Source organism: Carlito syrichta, unplaced genomic scaffold, assembly GCF_000164805.1.
Source record: "Carlito syrichta isolate Samal-C Ts95f unplaced genomic scaffold, Tarsius_syrichta-2.0.1 Scaffold310768, whole genome shotgun sequence".
In the NCBI taxonomy this organism is placed as follows: Eukaryota; Metazoa; Chordata; class Mammalia; order Primates; family Tarsiidae; genus Carlito; species Carlito syrichta.
In genome coordinates, this window is record NW_007254864.1 from 6,646 (window position 1) to 7,538 (window position 893).

Here is an 893-nt window from a genome sequence, read left to right on the forward strand (position 1 = left end):
CAGCAGGTCAAGGCTGCGGTGGCCGGGAGCGGCCACTGCACTCCAGTCTGGGCGACAGAGTGAGACTCCAACTCAAAAAAAAAAAATCTTGCAGCTGGCTGGGAGCAATGAACTTTGCAGCTGAAAATCTGATAACACAAATGATGTGGTAAGAGATAGGCAGAGCTGTGGAGTATGGCAACAAAAAAGGAAAAGAAATGATTGGAGAATAAAACAGCAGGAATGGTATTTATTCAAAGACAGTACATAGGACATTACAGGACACAGAGCACCCTGGGTGGAAGTGGAAGCCTTTTTAAACCAGAAACTTTCAACGCAAGTTTCCCAAAGAAAAATGAGCACCAAGGGCAAAGTAAGCAAATAAGCTGTATCTTTGTTCAGTTCATTCTCTTTTGTGTCTTTGTGTGTTTCCGGGTTTACTCTCAGAAAGTGGTGACTTAAAATTGATGAAAAGGTTATGAGTGACTCCTATGCTAGGAATTTATTCCAAGGAAATTAACTGTGGATTTGCCAAAATGTTTGCCACAAAGGTGTTCGATTAAGTATTATTTTAAATGACTAAAAGAAGAGAGGTTTAAGTAACTGTGCTATAGCCATAAAATAGAATATCTGTTACAAATAATGTTGCAGAAGAATATGAGAAAATATTCACAATATATTAATATTAACATTAATATTAATTAACACAAAATATATTAATAGATTAAAAAGTAGATTACAATATACTACATGCAATATGATCTCATTGGGGGGGATCAAAGAATTTACCTCAAAAGCATAAAGTGAATGATAACATTACCGATGAATTCTATTGTTTGTTTGTTTTTTAAACTTGAGAGGCAGCCAGGCTCGGTGGCTCAGCCTGTAATCCCGCGCCTTTGGGAGGCTGAGGT

General features: G+C 37.6%; 1 protein-coding gene across 1 annotated transcript in view; it reads left to right on the forward strand.

Moving 5' to 3' along the window:
* The first annotated feature begins 308 nt into the window (after positions 1 to 308).
* Positions 309 to 893, forward strand: part of ADH4 (alcohol dehydrogenase 4 (class II), pi polypeptide) — a 21,692-nt gene continuing 21,107 nt past the window's right edge. Inside the window, 1 exon segment of the mRNA XM_008068408.2 lies at positions 309 to 352. Coding sequence (XP_008066599.2) covers positions 335 to 352 — 18 coding nt within the window. The 5' untranslated portion in view covers positions 309 to 334.